Source organism: Tyto alba, unplaced genomic scaffold (genome assembly GCF_018691265.1).
Source record: "Tyto alba isolate M040663 unplaced genomic scaffold, T.alba_DEE_v4.0 Super-Scaffold_13, whole genome shotgun sequence".
Taxonomy (NCBI): Eukaryota; Metazoa; Chordata; class Aves; order Strigiformes; family Tytonidae; genus Tyto; species Tyto alba.
In genome coordinates this window covers 37,506,071-37,528,418 of record NW_024881275.1, presented here as the reverse complement: position 1 = coordinate 37,528,418, position 22,348 = coordinate 37,506,071, and the positions used below count along the sequence as shown (strand labels likewise).

At 36.4% G+C, this 22,348-nt stretch overlaps 1 protein-coding gene across 1 annotated transcript in view; it reads right to left on the bottom strand.

Annotated features, from left to right (window-relative positions):
- Nucleotides 1-17,018, bottom strand: part of LRRC2 (leucine rich repeat containing 2) — a 52,662-nt gene extending 35,644 nt beyond the window's left edge. The window contains exons 1-2 of the mRNA XM_032985618.1: nt 16,894-17,018; nt 5,324-5,531 (exon numbers count right to left, since the gene is read on the bottom strand). Coding sequence (XP_032841509.1) covers nt 5,324-5,531; nt 16,894-17,018 — 333 coding nt within the window. The remainder of the gene's footprint in view (nt 1-5,323; nt 5,532-16,893) is intronic.
- Nucleotides 17,019-22,348: the final 5,330 nt, after the last annotated feature.

Sequence of the window (22,348 nt, the reverse complement as noted above, 5' to 3'; positions counted from 1 at the left end):
GATATTATTTCTTTATATCTTATAAACATATTTACAATTTGCAAATGTAAGTTTACAAATACTTTGTTATAATGTGGGTTTTTAGCATTCTCCATCTTAAAATATATTTTATTTGTGCTGTTGAAACAGAAATTGATGTGATATTTTACTTCATTTGCAAACTAGATAGGATGGGAACTGAAATTTGCACAAGCTTTACGTTTGCTTTACTCTCTGATTCCCTTGTGTTCTTTTGTAATCTTCTGCTGCCACACTAAAGCTGGCAGCCTGCTGATAAATTGCTCCATGAAGACTGACACTTGGAGGATAGCCAGATTTTTGCATTTAACAACAAAACAATACCTCAAACTCCTTTGACTTTTGGGAGAGAAAAAGTATTAAAAAGAAATAAATTGGAAACCTACAACCATTGCTGATTATACTATTTCTAATTAGGAGATAATTTACCTGCTAGACAGGAGCCTAAACTAAAATTTTGATCAAAGCTCTCAGAAGGTTCAATTCTGTTTCTTTTCCAGCTCTGTAGTTTTATCTGTCATGGTCCAAACCAAAACCCTGGATCCGAATCTCCATTATCTTTGAGAAAGTTTGAAGCCTCAGAACCACCTGTATTACCTGATTGGGTCAGGAATTTTATACTTATTGGGGGAAAAAGTCCCTGGAAGTTAAAAAAGCACAAGAGATATTTTCTCTGTCCATTCAATGCAGCAATTCTACTTGACACTTTGTGGCAAATAAATACCTCACTGTCACTAACATCTGGGAATAACAAATGGAAATTCTCTGTTCTTTGTGAAAATACACAGCATGTTAAATGATAAAACTAGGAGAACAAACACAAATGTAGTAATTAATTTGCTGCCTTTTTCTGTGAAAAAACGATATGCAAGAAGGTCATGATTTACGAGTAAAGAATTTTACCATCACTCATTCATTTAGTTGTTGTGCACATTTGACATTGAAGATGTCTAAAGTAGGTATGCATCCAGATCCTCTGCTTATGTAAAACGGCACAGCCAAGAATGGTCCTGCTCTGTATTTGAATGAATATTGTCACCTTTCCTTTGCTAATATTGATATCATAAATTCAAAAAAATTTTTTTCCTGAATATTTTCTTAAAATCATTTAAAATTCACTGATCCACCAGAGAATAAACATTCATTAGTTAGGAGCATCAAGTAAACACTCAGAGGGAAAAAACAGAGTTAAACCAAATCCAGTGAAAAATTCATATGAATATTCATGGCATTATTTCACCACAGTTTTCATTCTGTTCTAATAGCAGTGCCATTTCTCTGAAGAACTAATTTAAATCAATAGATACATGTTTACATGTACAAAGGATCTCAATTAAATATTTCATCAACTCTCCATCATTCTCTCCTAGGCAACTGGTTCGAACACACAATTCAAGGGTCCAAAGTCCTTATACCGCTCCTTTTTGTGATGAGTTTGCCTGTAAAACTCTTAGATAAACAACAAGTTTTTCTGAAACATACCTTGGGAACATCAACTTATTTGTCACACAGTACACTGTTCTTGTGTTGTCAAGACCTAAGGGTTTTGAAAACACATGAGGATTTAGAAGACTCACTGCTGGGGCAATACCACTTGGTTCTGACCATTCTTTATAATGAAAAAATAGAATATCCTGCCTGATTTCATTCACAACATTAGATTAAGAGTCTAGTCCATTTGTTATTAGAAAACCATTTCTTTCCTAAATACAAATACTAATTCATTACTCTTCCCAGATGGAAGAAATGCACCACACAGGGATGTGCACACTTGAGTCATGAATATTGGTTGGTATGTGAAAGAGAAGGCAAGGACCACTGAACCTTTAAGGGTGTTGTCACACAGCCTCTTCCAGGTGGAGCTTTGACAGACAAAGGTAAAACTATCTTATCACTGCAGTTATCAACCACTGTGCACAGCCAGAAGCTAACCACCCTGGACAGGCATGGCCAGACCAGTACCCAAGTTACAGGAGGACTTTCAAATTCAGAGGAACCCACTGAGTATACATTCTTCAAGAATAAATTCTTGACACTATTCCTACTTACAGGTTTTTAGTTCACATTTCCATTAAGTTAATGTGACCACAGTTAGAAAACTGTAGTGACTTGAGATATCTAGAGGCTCAACCTGCACGCGTCAAAAAATTAGCCCAAAAGTGAATGATAACTAGTAAGAATTAATGATCCACAAGGAATTATGGATCTGCATAAACAAAGTACAATTCCTCAGCATCCATACAGTGTAAAATCAAGCCCTATTCTCTTTAGCTAGTACTCTGTGCATATTTGTCTAACCTAATATTCATTGTATGAGCTTTATCTTTCCTCAGATATGTTAGAATAATTACAAGTATAAGAAACAGTGAGTCTCCATATAATGAAAATACCTTATCATTTCAGTTATATTTGAGAGGTGGGGAAAAAATGGCACAGAGGTCCTGAAGGAAGGAATTCCTAGTAGGAATTCAAAATGTGCAATCTGCTCTAATTTTCTCCCCTACAAAAGTTCTCAGAAGGAGATCCAAGAGGATACTATCCAAGTGATTTTCAAAATAATTGTCCAAACTATCCCAGTATATGACTGTGTGTTTTACAAAACCCATTTTTAACCTCATCCTCAAAAATGCAGAATCAGTGGGCCAGATTCATTGTTATGCTGTATGGATGTGGGGCATACGGCAATGGCATCTTTGCAATGTATCTACATTTTTACCCTCTAGGCATCCTGGGCACTGATTAGTACGCAACACAAGCAACCATTCTAATTGCAACATTGCAAATAACACGATTAGTTGATTTGTGGATTCAGCCCATTTGCTGCTGAAGTTTCCAATGAGAGCTCTTATATTGAGACCTATGCGAAGGATGTGGTAAAGCCACTTGCTTTGATCTTGACAAATCCCTGTGCCAAGGATTACTCCTTTGTGAGACTTAACTTCACAGCGTCCAGAAAGAGAACTGGTATAGCCCAGAAGCAAGCCCAGTTCTCAAAATTAAATCTGTAAATCATACTAGCAACCCACTCAGATTAGCTATCAACTGTCTAGAGGATATATTACTGTTTCATTGATGAAAGGGGAGACATAACAGAAATACTTATCAGCTAAATGCAAGTGAGAGAGGATATAGTAGCTAGTTCCCAAATGGACACTTCACAGGGCTGTGCTGTTAGCTGTGGCCAACAGTAAGTGGCCAGCCAACAGCAAACCAAGCAGGTTATGTGCCTGTAAAACTGCACAGGCAATCCCAGCTCTGACTGCTCCTGGTGTCTGAGTGCTTACTTGTCCAAACTGTGAACTCACAGATGTATTTGTGTGCAAAACACATTACAAAAAATAAACCACAATTGATAGCACAGCTCCCAGGTACATAACATCCAGGCTTCTTTGAGAAAACCACCACATGTCCACATATCTTTTCACATGCAAACTGCCAGCTTGTGCAGCTTTGGTTGTATAGTCTGCAAATTCATTTTACCTAAGTGCACTTTTTTGTGAGAGTGTAATAGGGGAAAAGAGTGTCATGTATGATTCTGTCTTTGGTTTAGAAGTAGCAGTTGAGATTTTAGAAAGCAAAATAAATGGTATGATTTCTACAACCAATATAATTTTTACAAAATTTCTGCAATAAGAGGAAATACTCTTCTTTCAGAACTTTGTCAATTAGATTCTCACATTTATTTAAATTTTCAGCTGTTAGAGACTGACAACGTTCTCTGATTCTGAGAGAGCATTGGTCTTTCTAAATAAAGCAGCTTTCATTTTATCTTTGCGGACACCTGAACTATGTCACGGTATCTTGTTGAAACAGGAAGCCCACTTTAACCAGTCTAGAACTGGACAATGAGGCACCGTGGGTTTGTGATATGGCCACAGTGAGCACATGATATGGAGACAGAATCCAAGCGCATGGTGGTTTGGAGTGTACCATTCAAGGTGGTATAATGTACATAACAGTACACTAATATATCTTAAATGTGATCTTTCAGCACATCAAATTGAAATTAAATGCTCTGGAAAACAGAGCAAATTATGTATCTTTGATTTTGTCTTCTCTTGTAAAGCCTTGTTTATGGTGACAAAGCAAAACGTTAACAGTTTGGCAAGAGAATAAGCAATAGAAAAGTTCAGTTATGCAGTTCTCTGCTGCATGATGCACTATAAATATTTGCAGTTCCTACTGTATCAGTATCTAGGGAGCTATAATATCTTTTTTTTTTTCCCCTCCTAACACACCTACAAAGTTTACAGCACATGAAAGTGTGACGTATAAGACTACATAACTTTAACAGCATTTTCAATATCCAAGGTTCTTGAAAGATGAGACATGATAGCTCCCCAGCAACTAACCCTACCCATATGAATGATCATCACCAGTTGAAGAAATAGTCTCCTTGCTAGAACTGAATGGGAACCAGGGCTTTCTATTTTCCAGGAATTTTGTCTATTTTATGTTTATTCAGAAAAGAACTAAAGCCAGAAAAAAATGAAAGCTGAAAAAGAAAACACCTTCATATTCAAGATTAAATATGGGACAGAGTTACATTTCAGGTTAATCAAAGGACCTGTTTTAGTAAAAATTAGCCATTTTATCAATTGACTTTTTAACTTGCATTTTTTGTAATGAAAATCTCAAAAATATATTTCAAAATTATAAACTACACAACACTAAAAATTCTGATTTCACTTTCTCATTAATAAAGTGGTGTATATTCAAAATACATTTCATTCAAACCTTTAACAACTCTAGAAAACTCAGATCAACTTTAATCCACCTTTTGTTGAATTTCAAAAAAGTATTAATGCAGAGTTTATTTCCAAACTTCACATCAAACACACCTGCAAGTAAAAAGTGCTTTTTTCAGCAAGACCATTGTGGATTGATGCTAATATCAGTTTTGATTTGAACAGAGCTTGAGAAAAATGTTATCACACCATTAGATCAAGAAGACAGTTCTCAGAGTAGTAGAAGATATCAACAAGCCAACAAAGCTGAATATTATTTTAATCTCTTTCCATTCATTGGGGAATTTCAGAGGAAGATACCTTATTGCAATATGATTGCTTATACATTTTTGAGAGGGCTAAATTACATGTATCAGTACAGAATTCAAAATAAGCATATTTGAAAACTAAACCACTAGTTCAAAGTAAGATAGGAAATGCTTTTGTCACTTCCATCAGTGTGAAAAAACATCAGTTTCATACTCATTGGCAAAAAAAATGTTTTGAGAGATTAAAAGTTACAGCACTAGGCTACCTGAACTCTTTAACCATAGAAATATATTTTCCATTATACATACCGTCCACTGCTCTCCAGAAAGCTGAAAAATAAACTTGTTTTTTTCCTTATTTGCTTCATCTGACAAAGCATGCCTCTTCTGGAGCTGAGGAGCCTTTCCATAAGTATCCAAAATCTTATCAGTGTCTACAAAACAATTCTTGAGGTATTTTGACTGAGGAATGCCTTTCTTCCGGCACTCTAGTATAAAATTCCATTCCTGCTTTATCCTGAAATAGGGCCAAAAAGAGTTTATCTAATTATGCACCTAATGTATTGGTCATTTTAATAGATAGATAGATAGATAGATAGATAGATAGATAGATAGATAGATAGATAGATAGATAGATAGATAGATAGATAGATAGATAGATAGATAGATAGATAGATAGATGAATGATAGATAGATAGATAGATAGATAGATAGATAGATAGATAGATAGATAGATAGATAGATAGATAGATAGATAGATAGATAGATAAACAAACAAATAAACAAATAAACAAATAAACACATAAACACATAAACACATAAACACATAAACAAACAAACAAACAAATAAACAAATAAAAGGCATTCATAGAGTCATGGTTAGCTTTTCTATCCTTACATATAGATTTCAGATGAGCAGGATTTCATTTACTGGATATAAAACAGTGACATCCAGGGAATAACAGAAAAATGGAGACTGAGCTCAGTCACAGAAAACAGCATGAACGATACCCTTTATTTCAATGGGGTGGGAAATACATTCTCACAGAACATGTTATATGTATGAACAAAAACAAGGATCTGACAATAGATGCAAAAGTTTTCAGTTGGAAAAACATAATTTTAGAAAGTAAGAAGTTAGAAATATTCCCTTTCCCTGCCCTTTCTTGTTCATGTATAATGACATATTTTCTTTTTTTTACACATTATCTTCCAATATCATCTTGGAAGGTGGAGGTAAAGGTCAAAGTTGTCACATACCAACTATTTTCAGATTCAATTTCAGTGTAACTTTAGGCTTGCCTCCAGGGCACACTTTTACCCATATAACTTCAGGTGCAAATTCAATTTTATATAATTAATCATTGCCAAAAGCACATGTTTTAATTTAAGACAGATTTATTTCATCTTAGTCAATTAAGGAACATGTTGATTAACTGAAGCAAGCCTTCCTTCTGCCAAAATAAGACTCTGCAGAGCCCCTGGCATCATAAAACTGATCTCATGTTTTGAATGCTAGATTCTTGTGGTACTTGAAATTCATTTATGTAACCTCCACCGTCTGGCAGAATTTTTAAGCTAAAGACTTAAAGAAAACCAACAGGTGAAGAAGGGCTAAAAAAGCTCAAAGTTCAGCATAAGATGACCCCTGGAGAAAGGAAAATATGGCAAGTCCTAGAAAGAGAATCACATTCAAGTTTGTAAAGTTCAGGTAGGAAGTAACAAAGCCTGTACACATATTCCCAGCTAAACATTGGATTTTCTACAAAATATTAAGATGTTAAAGAAATGACACATGAAACAGAAAGTCTGGGTTTAAGTTACATACAAGAAATCAGTTACAAACTTAGGTACAAGAAACACCTTCCAAAGCTGGTGAGAATAAGTAAATTTTGGATACTCATAGCAAGGTATGAGATAGAAACTGCAGGACAGAGTATATTTATGGGCATATGATAGTATAGATTAAAAGTCATATTTGACTCAATGTTATGAATGTAAATCTTTAGGGATCAAAACTGCATGCCTAAACAGGAAAGGTGTTACTGAGACAGATGTAAACTGCCCAACACAAATTGTGGCACTTACTAAAACCTATGGAGATGTTAGAGAGACTTGAAAGAAGAGAGTACAGCAACAGCAGGAAACTTCAGTTATCGGCATACACACAGCACATTGCTACACTGCAGACAATATACACTTTTGGAACCTATGTACGACTATTTATCAGAGAAGATAGCCTGAGAGACCACAAGAGGACCTGATTTAGTTTCAAGAAACAGCACTTTATACACGGTTCATCAGAGAACTATAGAAAACCCTTTCCATAATAATGACTGCAATGTATTCCCATGCATCACCTTTATAAAGAAAAATTAAGTAAAAAAGTCTTCTACAAATATTTCAGAAGATGAGTTATATATAACAATGATGTTGGTTAAAAGTGCAGCTCACTAGGTAAAGTGCTGTATGACTGCATGAAGACAGCACAGAATTGGAGTAAGTATATTCTAATGGAGCCACTGTAAGGATCTTTATCTCCCCTCATTTCCAAAAATATAAAAATAAAAAAAGATAAAATGTCATTTATGTTCAAATGAAGAAATGAGAAGCCAGTATAAGGTCTGATAAGCTAAATGTAAAAACACAGCAAAGTAAGTTAAATCACTTACTGCAGGTAAACAAATGAACAGGTAACGGATTTCAAGCATATCAGAAACAGAAAGCCTCTTGGAAACACAGTGGGAGCAATAACTTATCACGGTATGAAAGGATCAGTGAAAAAATAGTTAAAGAAGTTATTGAGAGCTGCAGAAAAGTTATTTATCCTTGGCTTCAGTTTTCATTAGAGATAAGTATGCTCTTTATAAGTAGGTATCTGGAGGACTTTCTGATATTTGAAGTATCAATAGAGGGGACTTGAGAATTAAAAAATACATATTTGAAGTAAATCTCCCAGTTTCTCTCAGTGTCTAATTGTGGACTGCTTTATACCACAGTAAGTTATGATATGTGAATGAGTTAGGAAGAAAAAGACTGGACAGACAGAAAACGTGTCTAGCAACATGTTCAGTTCAGGGATTCCCTAGAGGGGTACTGAAGCTGCATGTACAATCAAGAAAGAGTCCACCACCAAGCCAGAACATTACAACAAGTTTTCTGAAGCTTCTTTATACAACAAAGATAAGAAAATAGGTTGCAGCAGACACATCTCTTTAGTGTATTTTGTGATCCTTCAACATGCTGCATCTGATACTTCTGGCTACAGAGGGAGAGACGCCCAAGTACCCAATTGCAATAGGCAGCCCAACCAAAGGGTATCCAGTGCAGCTGCAGTGTGGAACCATTCAGATGACAGAATTTTCCATAACACCAGACATGAAAGTTCAGATATTTTGACACATGATCCAATTCAGTTTTTAGTATTTTACTGTTGATCTTGACTATTCAGCCTGTCATTTGAACCCCAGAGACCACCAGCACAAGAGAGGGCAGAAAATGCAGTAGGAAGAAATCACTAGGAAAAGCTAAAAAATAACACTTTCATATACTATAAGAAAAATAAACAGAGTCAAGACACTCGTTTTTTCCAAAACTCATCTACCAGTAAGCATAGCTAATTAGCTATAAAATGTCTATATTACTGTGCAAGGTTGATAGGAGGTGAAGTGGGTGGAAGGAAGTGAATTGAATCCCCAATGAAGAGAACAACAAAAGGATCTGAACCATGAAAAGGCACAAACTGAAAAGGACCAAAACTGGCTTTTTTTTTTTTTTTTTTTTTATATATTTTCTAAATAATCCTAGCTTTACTTACCACTGCTGTTTCTCACATCCTCTTCCAGTCTTCCACATACAGATTTTCTGTCACTCTGTGAAGCTTAAGTCTGCATTACTGTCCTCTCATTTCCATGGAACTCCTTCATTTTCTACCAAAGCAGTAAACATTTGATCTCAGTGCATAATTCAATGCACTGAAAGAGCTTGCCCACAAGATGCTTTTTTGTATTCATTGCTCTTCACTCATTCACAAAAAATGACTGACTCCTTCCTCACAGTGTAAACTCTAGGAATTTTAGAAACTTAACAAACAGAAAGAAGAGGTCAGAAAGTCTAACTCCCAATAAAAAGTAAGGCACAGAGTTGCTGCATTACACCTAGTACCTAGTGCTGGCTTTTTCATGTAGACCCCAGGAACACAAGAGCAGAGGGCTCAGATCTAAAATTTTACTCTCTCATAAAAAAGAATATAGAAAATATCAAGAAGGGAGCTATATTAAAAACAAATTAATAAACTGTGCTCTGACACTTTACTGCTAACGTACAAAACAAAAATCTCAGTGGGTCATGACACTTTGTTAGCCAAATAAAATAAAATGCATGTAACAAAAACCACTGTTAACCCAGTCAGTGAAATACTGACCTCCAAAGAAGGACAGGTATTAAAAATAAAACCTGATTAGGAATTCGACATGGATATCATGCACTGATGTGGAAATCCTGTGTCAGATTTATTCTTTGCTCATATACTGAATGATGGCAACATGCTCTGGTAAGCTTTTAAAGAATATTCACTTATGGTCACGTGGCTAAGTACTATGTACAAGCACATTCTGAACAGATGGAAAGTAAATTAATAATGGAGCAACAAACATACATAACTTTGTAGAGTACAGAATGAAAACACAAAATATCCCAAGGGCAGAGGGTCTAACAATTTACAATCCCACACTTATACCCTTGGGATACACACTAAACAAATGAATCAATATGAGCCTTTCCGGCCTGGAGGTGTAACTTACATCAAGCCGGTATGTATCATTAAATAAAGATTACAAAACTATAATTTGAAGATTACAGTTGAGATCAAATCAAAGGGATCTATTCAGTTACATGGTTATCACTCAGCCCTGTCATCAAAAAACTGAGATGATGAAATGTCCTGGGTTGAGTGAGTGGTGGAGTTTTTTGGTGGCAGGGGAGGGGGCTATAGCGGTGGCCGCCTGTGAGAAGCTTCTCGAAAGTCCCCCAGCTCCAAGTCAGCTCCATTTCTGTTTGGAAAAACTGAGCCAATCAGCTGCGCCTCTGCGATAATATATTTAAGAAGGGACGTGGTGACAGGCAGTGGGACTTGTGAGGAGGAGTTGCTGCAGCTGTGTGAACACCAAGGTCAGTGGAGGAACGGAGGAAGGAAGGAGGGGGGAGGTGTGCCAGAGCAGAGACCCCCCTGTATCCTGTGGTGAGACGGCAGGGCGGCCCCCCCCTGCCACCCATGAAGGTCTACGGTGAAGCAGACACTGATTTACAGCCTGTGGCTTCTGCTTGGATAATCAAGGTGCTGTGCCTGAAGAAGGCCGGGGTCTTGTGGGAAAAGGTAGACCCCGCTGCTGTAATTCAGCACTGGGAGGATTGCAGCATGAGGGAGTGTCCCACGCTGGAGCAGCTTGGGAAGGGCTGCAGCTGTGGGAGGGAATCCAGTTGGAGAAAATTTAGTGACCCATGACGGAGCAGCATGGGGAACACTGCGGCCCATGGGAGGAACTCATGTTGGAGAAAGTTTGTGGAGGACTGTCTCCTGTGAGAGGGGGACCACGATGGAGCCAGAGGAACAAGTTCCGGAAACTCCCCTCACCGAAGATAAGCGAAGTGGCAGCACTGACTGCACCCCCCATTCCCTGCCCCTGCGCCACTGGGAGAGGAGGTAGAGATATCGGGTGCAGAACTGAGCCCGGGAAGAAGGGAGGGGTGGGGGGAAGGTGTTCTCAAGATGTGGCAATGCTTCTCACTGTTCTACTCTGTTGTGTGTTGTTAGTGTCTGTAATAAATGTGTGTTCTTTTTTTCCTTCACCTAACAAGTCTGCCTTTTGCTCATGATCATCAAGGGGGATTTTTTCCCCATCCCAGTCCTATCTCGAACCCCAAGCCTGGCTCTCTGTCCCTTCTCATTGCCAGAAGAGAAGGGAGAGAGAGCCGCTGCGTTGTAGTTGGCTGCCAACCAGGCCCAAACCACGACATGAAACTTCTGAAAAGATCTTTATGAAAATAAAGACAATTTTAAGTCTTCCTTTGGTGACAATCCTCAAAAAAAAAAAAAAATAGAATTACATGTGTCTTATATGGAGGGTATTGCATGAATCTTCAGGAAAGACATCTAAACCAGCGTGGCAAACAGAAAAAAAAAAAAATCCACACAAATAAAATCACCCTTTAAATTTACTAATACACTTTTAGAGAAATTAAATTTCTGTTCTTGTCACTTGAAAGGCTCCTGATAATCCAGGAACACATTTTAACATATGACAAACAAATGAGTTGGTTACAAAATCACAGCCCTCTTGAAGGCCATGTCTTTTTATTACTCTTCAACAATAAAACATTCTGATCTTCCTCTAGAGCCTGATCAAACTGTTGCACTTAAAGAAACAATTACTATTTTCAATATTCAAAATGTGAGTGTTAGTCAAGTCAAGCCTAATTTAAGTGAGAATATGAACACAAAAAAATTTTTTTCTGGATGTAAGACCCAGATGAGATCTAAGGTTCCCACTCAGCTAACTACTCCAGTATTTCCACTTTAACCATGCAAATAGTCCAACCAATTTTAAAGAAGGCTGATTGCATGCTGCTTATGTTTGTCAAAAAAAATGTTATCCCTCATATTTTTATATCTGTAGCACAAAAGCACACCTGTCACTAAAGTAGACTGTAAATGGTATAGAGGAAAGGTTAATTCTGGCAAGGTATTTCCCAATACATTGTTGTTTCTCAGTAAGCTTTCAGGACAATACACTGTAGGTATGAAACAGGATCAGCAGGGAAATGGAATATTCAACTGCTTTCATTTTGGTTAGTGCTGAACTTGTCTTCAAGTAATCGTTACCCAAACATTACTTCAGTATATCTGCAGCAAAGAGATTTAACACTATATAATTAAAATTTTTAATTATAAATATTTCCTTTTGAGCATACGGGATTTCCTTGCTTGGCATTTTAGATTATCCAACAAAATCATGAATCTAATCAACCTGATGTAAAGAATTACCTGTAGAATAAATTCAATGATTGGACCTTTCAAAGGAGCAACTAGATTGAAAAACAAGAAGTTTGCATTAGTAAGGATTTCAGAGCCATCCCAGTAAATGATGAGTAGCTGGGTTTCTTTGAATTGTTCTTCATTCTGTGGTTACTTACTGCTCAATGTCTCATTAGGAGGTCTTGAGGAAAAGCTATGCTTCTTAGGTAAAGAAAGGAAGTTTCATTAGATGGCACTGTTTCCTCTAAATCAGGATGGAGGAAATAACCAGGAAACTAAATGGTGACACCAGTTTAGTACTCCTGGGTGATGTTTAAATCAGAATCACTAGCCACACAGGATCATTAAATAATCCTATGGAATTTTTATAAGAACAGTACAGTTGAACTGGAGCTCAGCCCAGACTAATATTCCTGATGGATGAGTAACATTTGCTTCAAATTCAATTGGACTGATTTCATTTCAGTCTCTCTGCCAGGTTCTTCCATGGGTTGTAAAGGATTGTGGCTGAATAGCAACTCTTGTATTTCAACCATATGCATGCATTATATCAGATGCAAAGTCTGTATGCACAAGTGCTTAAGAACAAAGGCAAATAACAAATGCTTATTAGTGCTGCAGATCTACTCCCAACTTGTTGCCTGTAATTTGTGTTTGGGGCTAAGGGCTCCCAGTTTGAGGTTTAGTTTGGCTTAGAAAAATTTCTGAATTGGGTATTGAGTGGAAGAATAAAGATAAACATCACAAGTAAAATCTTAGTTTAGGTACAAATAAAGTTATAACACTGAAGTTTGGTAGAAATATAGACAAATTTATTTTATTAAACAAACATGTAACCTCTCAGAGAAAATGTCACTGTCTACCTGTAGAGTGAAAGTTTTCACTTGACTTTTAACATTCAGGAACTGCATAGTTCAGAAAAGTAATACATGCACATTTAGCTAGCCAGACCTTGAGAGGAAATTTTTGAGAAGAAACACACTGGAAAAGAAGGCAGAACAAACTGTTATCTTTGCTGCATGTTCAGTTGGTGGACAGGGGAGGCTGTGCCATTTCACAGCAAAGATTTAGATAGCTAATCTGGGCAAACAGCTCTGGCATTTCCTCACTTGAATGATGAATTTCTGCACCTTCAATTTTTAACTTATTTGCTTTTCACAGAGAAGACAGACATGTTGCAATCCTTCAAAAAAAAAAAAAAACTATAAATTTTCACTCTCATTCCCTTTCCAAAAAAATTATAAATAGGATAAATAGAAAGGAAAAATTAATGAGGAAAATCATTATAACACATCAAGTTACTCTGACAGCATTCAGGATTTCAGGGTACAATATAAAATTGTTCGCTACTACCAGAATTTAGAAGATAAAATATAAAGCGCTGTCATAAACAGAAACTTCTTTCCATAATATGGACTTTCAGATACATATAGATAACCATGGAACAGTGCACAATTTTTGTAACAGTTCATGTTTTTTATCCTATGGGAGATTTAGAATGGGCTTGTCTGACGGGATTAAGGACATGAATTAAAATGAAATTACTCCTGCACAACACTGTACTGTTTCTTTTTCTTTTACACTCAGTTGCTGGTTTATATGTGCCCCCCAGAGGTAGGGGTTCCTTAAACTGGCATACTTCCACAGTCCCACAAAACCAACAGGGAAACAGAGGACTGAATTAACTCCACCAAAAGTGATCTGATACCAGTATCTCAAAGAGCCAGATGTGAGCCTTTCATAATATTCTCAGTAGACTGTTGTCCAGAATCAGTTTTTACTGGCCAGCTGCTTAAATATCTGTTCTGACCTGTAAAATCCAAAAATCTTTACAAGACCTCACCTTCAATGCAAACACAGTTCAAGCTTTGCATTTAATTGTGATGTTTTCTTCTTAGAAAATCTTCAGCCAAAAAAAGAGAAATATTTTACATGTGACTGCTTACTGACCCTGCATGAACTGTATTACTTTGCCCTGAGGTACAAAGTTCCTTTGAGGTTAATTGGAAGTTTTTCCTCAAAAAAATACATACTACATATTCGCAAGTCATTTTACATAGCAACATGGCTGATAAGGAACTGCACAATATCAAAGGCATTAGTGAATTGTAACTTTTTTGATTTAAAACTGGATTTTATTTAAAAAAAAAAAAAAAAAAAAAAAAAAAAGACAAAGCAGACTGAGCAGGCCAGATTCCAAACTCATTTGTTACAAGAGTAAACTCTGCCTATTTCAGCCCTACTTGGGAATTCACTCTGGTTTCTGGCAAAAGTAAGTATCTATCTTAAATGCTAGAATGCAGTCCTCAATTTGGGAAACTACCTTCTTTGAACATCTTTTTGGAATTACCACTTTGGATCACAATCCTTTCCAGAATACTTTATTACTGTTACTTGACAGTAAGTAATAGCATTTATTTCAGTGGACAGTAGTAAAATTTTAATCTGAGTAGAACATCAGAATTTGGTCACACACGGAACTCCCTAAAATAATGAAACGTATCTCTACAGGGAAACATTATTTCTAATAATAATTTAATTATAATTAAAATTTTATCTATACTTTTCAGCTAACAAGCAAAATCTTGTTCTGGTTTTGGCCCAACCTTTGGAAGTACTGCAAAGCATCTAAGAAATACCTTGTGATCTGATCTTTAGGACTCAAAGTTCAGTGGTCACTGCACACCTCATAAAAAAAGGGAATTTTCCTTTTAACTGAGTTCTGCATTTTATTAGAAATAGTTTTATGACTTTGACTATTATTCTACCAGCTTTATCCATTTTATGAGTCCTGCATCGTAAGAATGAACATGAACTTTGTCATTCATTTCAGTGGGTGAAGTAGTGATCACTTATATTCAGGAAACAAAGTCTGATGCATTTCTTCCTTTTTTTCCAGGAGCTCTAAAAGAAGTAGGACTAACTGGAAAGCAATCTGATTGCATGAAGACATGCAACAAGACAAAGCACTGTATGCAAATTGCAAGCTAAGGGAAGAAAATAAAAATCCTTTGTAAGTGCTGAAAGTGTACTTGAAATCGTTTACTGCTCTACATCAAATCCCAAATTCCCCATCTCCAGTTGGTGCAGGAAGATAACAGGATGACTTTGGACCTCATTAGTGGAAAAGAGCAGAACAGGTGGTCAAGTTCCAATCTTTCAGCTGGACTGGTGGCTATAGACAAATAACCCCAGGCAGAAACATCGGGGAGAATGTATTGTTTTTATGGAAAACACAGTAAGATATGAGGCTTAATGTATACTGCTGTCAAAAACACGGGAGCTGAAATTAGCTACCTCAGAGCACATAAGGTTACCATCTTTCCCTTTTCCGTACAGAAGTTCCTCATGCCTGGAGCTTCTGGTTTACTTTTATACTAGTGAACACAGAATTATCTTCTGCACCACAGAAAACCAAAAACCAAGCAAAACTTTGCAGGGGGATGTTGACATTTAGGTCCACATTGGGACTGACCTTTTGTCAGTTCTAAATAAGACTGCATGCGCTGTTAGAAGCTACAAGTATGGATTCCTAGTCAGAATATTATTTTTATGAAGAAGGCTGCAGTGACACCCCAGGGTCCACTAGCTGACATAGACAGTGATGAAGTAGAGACTCTTCTTTATCTGCATTAAAATTGAACAAAGCCATTTCTTAATGTAGCATCTGGGACAGAAATCAGATTTAATCAAGTTTCGTCCAAACCCTTTCACTTATCTTTTCCACTATAAGTGTAACACAACAGCAAAACTTTTCTATCGCTCACTCATACCTAAAAAAAGCTTACCTTTGCTAGAGAATTTAATCTGAATGATGAGTTTAGTTTTTCTTTTTTGTTGTTGTTGTTAGGACTATGGTTTTTAATGTAGGCTTTGGGTAGAGGTGGGAGAACCAGGACTGCAGCTATGGATGTTTTGAAGAGTAAAGTCTTGCAGAAAGGGCAGTCAAACTTTATATTACCTTGGTCTCCTCTTAGCCCAGATGCTCTCTTGTCAGTGTAGCTGCACTGTCAGTGAGTATTTGTGAGTGGGGGGGTCTCCTGAGATGGTTGAAACACCACACAAAGGTTCAATGCAATGACGTTATTAAACAAGGGTATTGTTTAACCTTGTGCATTTTATTTTTAAAACAGGAAGTGATTTTTACTGCTTTGTTCTCTTCTCAGAGGGTAAAAATGGTAAGTCATGTTTCCAACATTGCCAGCACAGTATGATATTTCACTGTCTCTAATGGGAATGAACATAAAGAAACCAAAATACTGCTTAAAAAAGCATAAATTAAATATAATTTTAAAATAACATGATTAGTGTGTGTAAGCATTATAATCAAGGCTCCCTTTAATATTCAAACAAGAAAAAAATGCTTTTGATAATTCTTTTATTCTATCCTCTCTCTCCTATTCAGAAGCAATTGTATGTGTCTATTTATTTAATTCCTTTTGTTTCTCTTGTCACTTCAACAAAAAGACTTAAAGTATTTCTTAGTACTGGATTTTATGAGCATGTTTTCATAAATTCCATAATAAAAAGGCATACTTTTATATAACATATAAGCAACAGAAAGGCACAAAATGTGTTACTTTTCTCTTCAAATCTAGTCTACACAATAGACAATAAAATACTTCACCAGCAAATCACAATCTACGTAGGAAAGAGCAGGGACTAATGAAATACAAGCACAGTTTGTGGTGCATTTCTCTTACAATCATCTCAGGAGGCAGGAAATCATTGAAATCAAACCCCCAAAAAATAAAATTGTAATCATTTGATAATGGTTAACATATGGCAATGTTAATGGATAATAATAATGCATTCAGTTAAAATGAACAATAGAAAATTGGCTTACTTCTCCAATGAGCTTTTTTCTAATCTTTCTTTCTCTTTCCTCTGACGTTCTTTGTTCTTCTTAACTCGAGTTTCCCACAGTCCTCTTATGAGAGAAAAGTCAAATATTATCACCTGATGCCCCATACTGTCAACATTAAGCTTCTCCTGCAAGAACAAGACATCATGAACACTTCAGGAAATAAATAATGAGAAAAAATAAGGAACTAAATGATCATGTTTCATTATCTGGGAAAAAAAAGCTGAAGTCATAAGAAATATTAACGTAGTATGCTTTCCATCTTACCTAATTGGTCTAGGATTCTGTGCTGGCAGTAATCAATGTAGCATACTATTGACTTCTACATAAAATCTACAGCAACAATTAAAGATCAAAATTTTTGTAGTCCTTGCACTTTTCCCTTTCCAAGATAAGAACACAGTTGCAAAGAAATACTAAGTTAAGTAACACTGATGAAATAACTTTAAAGACTTGTATTTTTAACAATCTATGTAACTAATATAAAAATGAGAGCTCATAAAGAATTTATTCATTGTAAAACATAAAAAAAAAAACACTTAATCTTTGGTTCTCATGTATTGATCTTTATGCACCCAGGCTATCGTGCTCCAGTGGAATTTGGGATTCTCCAGTGTTTTCATAAGTAGATGTTTATCTGTGAAACACATTGAAAGACCAGCCCTACAACATACAATGAAAACTTACCTAAAGGCAGAGATAAGGTGAAGGGTTTTCTTTCTAGCACATGGTTCCCACTAATTAGTATGTGTAAAATTACCTTCCAGCAATCAAAGGCTTAGTATCAATGTATTAGGTTTCATACATTTAAGAACTGAATTGAACTGGATCCTAACTTGCCACACTTCCCATATTCAGTTAAAACCACAGAAACTTCATGCAGGAACCTTGCCCCTACTGAAGTCTGTGACAAAGCTCTCATTCCCTTTACCAGGCATCATGCTTGAGCTTGCCCCAATATGAAAGCTATCTACTTTTTACTGGAGGAAAAAAACATGCCAGATTATCTCTGACAACCACATGAGATCAAAACCTGGAATTTATGTCCTGTGAAACACAGCATGACCGGCAACGTGGTGTACCTTAATAAACTGTAGCAGTGGTTCAGCACCAACAAAGGAAACAAATCACCTACTAATCACTAACCCAAGGACAGATGCAAATCTTCATAAAATAGGTATGTAATGTCTTGCTTGGAGTCACTGGTGAGGGTACAATCATCACAATACACTGGGTTTCATGAAATGCAACCAGATTTTCTACAAAGGACTTCTGACATGATCACTTCTTTATAAAAGTGTTTGCTGAACCACTGCAAACAAGTCTTATAAGACAGAAGTTAAAAGTCTTTTAAAAATAATTGCTTCTACCAAGTTAAAAGCAAATAAAAGGAAAATCAGTTATTTAAACTTTGCTTAAAGTTTCATTAGATACCACATTTATTATACCATTCATCATCTTAAAAAAAAAATCAAGAAAGAAAGGGGGGAAGAAAACCCCACTGGACCATCTAGTGATCATTTTAAAAGAAATTTGCCCCTTCCTTTACTGGGTGTTTTCAAGACTGCATCTATTACTTTTTCTTCAGACCTTACTGTGATCATTTTTTCTAAGCTCTACATCCTTCCACTGGGGCTATTTATTATCTGCCCTTCTGTTATAATACTGAGGAGGAACGGGAAATTATTCTCCCCACTGCATTTTTCCTCTTGTAACATTGGAACTGCCCCTTTTCTCTTTCACCTCCCATTCACCTATACATCTCTCTGTAATACGTAACACATAAACGAATAATTTCTTCTGAGCCACCAAAACACTCTCATGTCCTCTAGAAAATGCACAGTAGGGACTAAAAGTGTTATGCACAGGTACATGGAGAAGAAAGATTTCTATCTGTCCATCTTATCTGTCATCTCAGTAAGAAACACCCTTACAAATACCTCCAAGTACTGGCAGTGAAACTGGTCAGATACCAATATTTTTCCATGACATAGCCTTCAGTATCTTAGAATGTTTATATACTGCTATATTTGCTGTTCATAAAGCTGCTCCCATTGCTTGTTTATCTTTACAAGCACTAACAATGAGGCAAAAATAGTTCCCAACCTATCTGGAACTGACTGCTGACAACAGCCAAGTCAAAACCCCATTAATAGCAGTGTAATGAGACTAGTGACCTTATTCTCAGGGGAAAGGTTTATCTATAATCAGTTGCACCCTTCTAAAATGTATTCACTAATAATTTACAGGAAACTGTTTACTACACAAAATAAAACATTGTCCTCTGTTGCCCAAATCAAGAAACTCAGTGACAAGGACTTCCCCTTCACAGTAGCTGCAGACCAGCAGTCATTCTGCAGGATCTAATTCATTTTAATAGACCAATTCATGGCAGTGTGTTTTGGTAGAAGGGTTCTTGCAGGAGCTGAATTGCTGAGAGACAGTGAAGTGGCAGCTGGACACTTGAACTCTGTTGGAACTAGATGGCCTTAATCAACATGATGTAAAACGTGTAACACGCAGTAAAATTAAACAAAGAAAGAACTTGGGTGGGAGGTGAGAGGTGTCCATTATAGCTCCTCAGGAATAATCTCTTCAGAAAGAGCAAAGCCACAAATCCTAATCAGATCACAGGGTGGTTAAGGCTTTAGAAATACTCATCATGTCAAATGTAAGACACTGTTGCTATCTGTGGCTCCAAAAATGTCACTCAACAACCTTCACAGGGATCTTCTTTACGCCATATCTATCCTAATCCAAAAAACTGGGCATGAAGTATTAAGCATGATGGCAGAATGTATATTTCCCAAAGTTCAGATGCCACCATTTTCCTGATGATGAGATGTTGACCAGAAAAGAGAGCCTGGCAAGCTGGCAGAAACTAGACTTAATTGATCTTAAGTGTAGGTTCTTCAAGGTGCTTGCTCATGCATGGCAAGAATTTGTGTCAGAAGAGGGAACTACCGATAATAATTTCTATTTTTAGAAATACATAGGGCTATACCTGTTCAAGATCACATATAGGAGTTGCTTTCTTCCAGCTGTCAGGTTAAGCCTGCACAAGAAAACCCAAAGCTATCATCTATTAGTCACAAGTAGGAAATTACATTTGGGTAGAGAAATACCTCATTATAGACTTCTTTCTAACTTTTTCCCTTCAACTGGCATTCCACACCTGTGTTGCCTCCCATACTTAGGCTCTTCACAGGTAATCACTGTTAGAGTTTTACTCATTGTCAGAAATCACAGAACCAGTGAGGTTGGAAAGGGCCTCTGGAGGTCACACAATCCAACTGCCCCCCTCAAAGCAGTCACATGGTTATTCACCCAAATCTACACATACTTCAGCCCCCTTCTTTTTCCAGTTTTCTCATCCTTTTGTAATTCAGCACTGCTCCTTTCACACCACATACTTACACATGCTCATTAAGGATAAACTTTGGTCATTCTTGTGAGTTTTACCCTACCCACTAATATGGCAATAAGTTAAAAACAAAAACCATGCTCAAGTTATTTCTCACACAAGAAACAGACAACCTTGTTTTCATTAAGGTCAAGTCCTGACGACAAAAGCAACAATTACTCGCATCTGTAAGGCCCTATTTCATAACTACACTAAGTTTGCAGTTTAGTGCCATCTTCACTGAGTGATACCTACCTCTTAATTATGCTATTGATGATCAACACACCTTTTTTGGATGATGCATGGTTATAACATTCATTCAGACTTACTAGTTATTAGTGAGATAGATCACTAAAACAATGCTCTTCAGTAAAGTATGATAATGAAAACACAGGGGGAAAAGGATTCAAGAAAATAAAGGAAAGGCAAAAATGTCAATTACAAGAGAATCACTTGTGAATAAAATAGTTTTGTGTCTATGGAAGCAAATAATCTTATCCTTAGCCATTTATACTTCCCAGGAAGTAATCTACAAGGCCTTAATCAATATCCTTAAAAGGCAATGTACTGAGAAGTCAATCTGATTTCTTATCTTTCTTATAATGATTAGCTCAGAAACAAAGCTGGCCATTCAGGATATTTTTTTTTTAATGATTGCAATATTTTCCCTTCAGAAGCATAGATTACATTTAAGGCAATATTTTAAAGTAATACACATTTTAAGTAATTAATTTTAAAATAAAAACTAGTTTTTTTTAATAATAAACATTTGTATTATTTGGAAAAGTGATACTAGAATTTCTAACCAGAGAAACTTGTACTAATGGCAGAGGAAAGAAGTTTTCCTTTGTTCCACTCCTTCCCTCACTTCATACTTTTCTTAAGAAGAGATAGAAGAAAAAAAAAAAAAAAAAACAAACTTATCTTTGAAAAAAAAGAATTCCCTTTGAACACCATGGCTTTTGTAACCTCTTCTCTTCCTCAACTAACAGGCTAGGTCATCTGCAGCCTTGTTCCAGTTTTCATCAATAAGAGACTCACAAGGATCCTTATAACTAAGATTTCCCCTCTCTACATTCTAAGACACAAATTATACTTGTCCCCTCAGGGCTCTACTTTCGGTCCCAGATACTATGACCTACAAACTTCTCTGTTTCACCATTCCAGAGTTCTGTGCCTTTACTAAAGCACCTTACCAAACCCCTTTCAACAATTCTCTCCACCTTGCCCTAATGCAAATCCCATCTCAACACTGAAACCCATCTTCGCTTCTTTCCAGGTGAATTTCATAATCCACCACCTCTCTGGGCCATCTGAGGTGAGAAGAAACACTTGCTCACATAAGAGCACTCTTTTGATATCAATATTTGGGTTTAGGTCTCTGATTACTATGAGCTATCCCTGCATTCATGGAATAGAACAAATGCCTCTACAGACACCACTGTGAGATTTCCAGTCTTAAGACACTGTTCCTTTACAATCTTGCAAAAATTTTATTCATTTAACTGTATATATGAGTAGGCCTCTTAAAATCAAACACAGTCCTTATGTTAATAGAGACATTGACACTTTTAAGCATTTGGAGAATTAGTTAGCAAAAACTCGAAATCTTAGTGATAATAATCATCATATGTTTTCATTTAAACAATACAACATTAATGCCCAATGTTATTGCTAGTAAAAGCATCTGCTTAAGTATTTGTATGGATTATTTTTATTTTATCATGCATATTACCATTTATTTTTTTTTATTGTATATATTCACCCAAAGGTACACAGACAGTTCTCTATCATCTACTTCAGACTTTCTTCTTTAAGTAGCAGGAGTACCCAGGAGCTCCAGACCAGAATCTATCCAATAAGGTGTTGAAAAACTACAGAATGGAGAAGAAGGTTTCTGCCCTGTAATATCTATAACCTTTATTATTTTCTATTTATTATTATTTGTGTTGTTACTACAAAGATACACATACTTCAGACCATGTCAACCCACAAATAAGAGTGGAGAGATTCAGTATGCTACCACTTAAATGC